Source organism: Brassica oleracea, chromosome C7, assembly GCF_000695525.1.
Source record: "Brassica oleracea var. oleracea cultivar TO1000 chromosome C7, BOL, whole genome shotgun sequence".
Classification (NCBI taxonomy): Eukaryota; Viridiplantae; Streptophyta; class Magnoliopsida; order Brassicales; family Brassicaceae; genus Brassica; species Brassica oleracea.
Genome location: NC_027754.1, coordinates 19,361,101 through 19,364,635, shown reverse-complemented (window position 1 = coordinate 19,364,635; position 3,535 = coordinate 19,361,101). Strand labels below are relative to the sequence as shown.

General features: G+C 41.4%; 1 protein-coding gene across 1 annotated transcript in view; it reads right to left on the bottom strand.

Annotated features, from left to right (window-relative positions):
• Positions 1-185, bottom strand: part of LOC106302775 — a 15,036-nt gene extending 14,851 nt beyond the window's left edge. The window contains exon 1 of the mRNA XM_013739213.1: positions 45-185. Within this exon, the coding sequence (XP_013594667.1) occupies positions 45-185 (141 nt within the window). The remainder of the gene's footprint in view (positions 1-44) is intronic.
• Between the last annotated feature and the right edge of the window lie 3,350 nt (positions 186-3,535).

The window sequence follows — 3,535 nt, the reverse complement described above, 5'->3', positions numbered from 1 at the left end:
ATTGAAACTTTTGGAGCTACAACTTTTGGAGGGACTGTCATTACATTCATCTTGACAAGTCCATCCTTAACATACTCCTTTCCCAAATACATCCCATTCTTCTTAATCACGAGCTTGTCCCCCTCAAGATTTGTGGCGAATCCATTCTTGTTGAGCAAGGTTTCAGAGACCAAGTTCTTCCTCATGTCAGGCACATGCTTCACATTCGTCAGAGTGACTTCACGTCCAGATGTCATCTTCAAAACCACATTGCCGCGCGGCCTTCAATCTTGGAGACTACAGTGTTTCCCATGAACAGCATCTCCTGAGTCTTGCTTTTCTGATAAGTCTTGAACATCGCCCTATCAGTACAAATGTCGGTGGTCGCTCCTATGTCATACCACCATTCCTTGGGGTTGTTTCCTTCAGCCATGTTGGCCTCAGTCACCATTGTAACGAGATCCTCCTCAGTGAGATTCGCTTGATGCTTCTCATCTCTGATCTTGCTGCGACACTCAGCAGTCTTGTGTCCCACTTTGTGCCAGTAGTGACACTTCCCCTTGAACTTCTCCACATTCGCATTCGCATTGATTTCAATGCCTTTGTTTTTGAAGTTTTTCCAGAAGCCTTCAGGGCTGCAGCAGTTTTGGAAGGCTTGGCAGGAGAATGGGCTTGTGCCCTTCCTTTTCCTTTGTGTTCAGCCATGTTAACACTGTGCTCCTTAGCAGTGACCTTGCCAGCAGTTCGGTTTCTGGATTCCATGTGAAGCCTCATGATGAGCTCATCGAGCCCCATCTTCTTCTTCTTGTGCTTCAAGTAGTTCTTGAAATCCGCATAGCTTGGAGGAAGCTTTTCAATGAAGCTGAGAGTTGTGAATGTCTCACAGATGGACATTCCTTCAGCAGCGGTTTCATGGCAAATGAGCTGAAACGCTTCTACTTGATCCATGATGGGTTTTGAATCCACCATTTTGAAGTCGTGGAATTTTGAGACCACATACTTCTGGCAGCCAGCGTCCTCACCTCTGTACTTATTGTCCAGTGATCTCAATAGCTCTTTCGCCATGGGGATCTCACAGTAGACAAAGTACAATGGGTCAATGAGACGACCCAAAATGTAACCTTTACAGATGAAGTCGGAATGCACCCATATGTCAACAGTTGCGAGACTGTGAACATCATCAATCCCGTAAGGAATAAGGGACTTTTCCTCCTGGATGAACTTGTCCAGCTTCATTGTTGTCAGGAAGAACATCATCTTCTTCTGCCACGTCTTGAAGCCTTCATCATCAAACTTGTCTGGCATCAGTCCTTCATCATCAAACTTGCGGTTCTTGAAACTGACCCCGTCTGATAAAGACCAGCACCGAATAGGCTATGGCGAGTGATTTCATCAGCAGCATTTCCCTAAGGGAGGATAGTGCTTGATGTTGCTGCAGCGGTTGACGCTGTGATGTTTCCAGCGGTTGTCACAGTTGCATCAGTGGCTGCAACGTTGGGTGGAGTTGTAGTGACATGTGTGGTGTCAATGGGGTGTTGTTATCGTTCGTCATTTTTCTGTAGAGAAAACATGAAGAAAGATTAGTACTCCAACAACAAATAACATATTATTTTTAAGCAAAAAATAATAGTCAAAATCGATTTTCACTTTTGGTGTTTGAACCAAATCATATCGATATCAGTCTTGAGAAATTGTTTTGCAAACTCGCTTAAAGTGTTCGCAGAAACCGTTTTTTATAGACTTAGAAAATTTCACAAACTCTCTTAAGAAAGCAGTTACTGAAACAATTCATGTATAGAACGTTTTAATTAATAATGTATCTAAAACGTTTCACGGATGATGCTATAAGCAAATCGCAAACTCGTTTACAGAAAAGCTAAGAAATGTTTCGCGGGTAAGCATATAGCAAATCGCAAACATCGTTATGAGATAAGTAAGAAACGTATATCAGTAAACGTTTTTGCAGTAGTGCTACAGAGCAAAATGCAAACCGTTATAAGATAAGTAAGAAACGTTTCGCGGTAGAGCTATAAAGCAAAACGAAAATCGTTAGAAGGTGAGTGAGAAACGTTTCTCATAAGTGCTAAAAGAAAATCGCAAACATCGTTCGAACTACCGTTTATAATCCTTGAATACACCGTTTTATAAATCGTTTTTCAACCCGATCAAAAGCTTTAGATAGAAAGCAAAATATTAAGAGTTACGATTGTAGAAGCCGTAAAATAGGATCGATACAAACGATATAATAAATACGATGTTAAGGAAAATATAGATGATTCAAAAAAACCAAAACGAAATGAAACCATGGAGTCAAGACAAATCTCTTTCCTTAACTCTTAATATTCGCTCCTTTAGTGCGACGGATCTGTACTAATATGAGTCCCAGGATAAAACCATGACAGGTTATCACGCGGCACTCGTGAGGAACCTCTACGAACTATTGATCTACGAAACACTCTCGAACTACTTACGCTAAAGGAATTTGTTGGATAGTTTCGTTGTTAAAATGCTAAGAATTAAATGAGAAGGAGACGAGTTTTTAAAGAGGAGAAGACGAGCCACTTTCCGTAACTAATGCAGCATGTGCGCACGTTGGCAGAAATCTCGCGAAGATCTTGGAGTTGAGGCGTTACGAAACTTACTCCGCAAGATCTTTCTCGTTTAATCTTACTGTCAAAAATAGAGACAGCGTGTTGTTTTTAAACTTTTTTTAGAAACTAAACGGAAAAACGTTGAGTTTAACTTCGTCCAAAAATTTTTTTATTGGGCTAGCGGACCAAGACCCAAGCCCAGCCGGGGGATGGCGGCGGTGCGCACGCACGCGAGAAGCCTTTCCTTCTCCCAAGCCGTTTAACTAAGGCTACGTGTGATGCCTTATATATACCACTCAAACTCAGCTTGTGTATGATATATGGTGTTTTATACATCTTGTATATATGCTTTTCAATTGGTGTTCAAGTCTTTATCGAGTCTTCCTAGTCCTTTTCGAGTCATTACAGGTCTGGAGTTGCATTGGATGGGAGATGCACCAGCTGGAACAAAAGAGGCAGAAAACAATGCAATTTGGTGATTTTTACGCAGAACAGTCTTGATGACTGTTCCGGATAGCGGAGCAACCCGAGTGACTGTTCTGGATAGAGCGGAACAACCCGAGTGCCTGTTCCAGCGGCAGAGATTTTTAAGGAAACTACAACCTATTTCGGGATTTGCCCTAATCTCTCTATTTTCTCTCCCAGCCGCATGTGGCTTTGATATATCTTCTTTTTCTGTTTCTCCTGACTATTCTGCGCTATTTTTGGGAGAAGAAACCAGACCTTAGAGTTTGAGATTTGAGATTTTGCTACTTTGTAAAGGGAGAAGACCATCTCTCTCGATTTAGAGAAGAACCCCATGAACCCTATTACTTTATTTCAGTCATATTTCATGTTGCTTTATATCTCTGTCTCTGTGTTTTATTTCTTCATGACTGAGTAGTCAGCTTGCTTAGTCTAGTGTGTTAGAGTGTTAGATCCGTGAGCTTGACATAAATAAGTTATAAATCGATTGTCTTCATTCA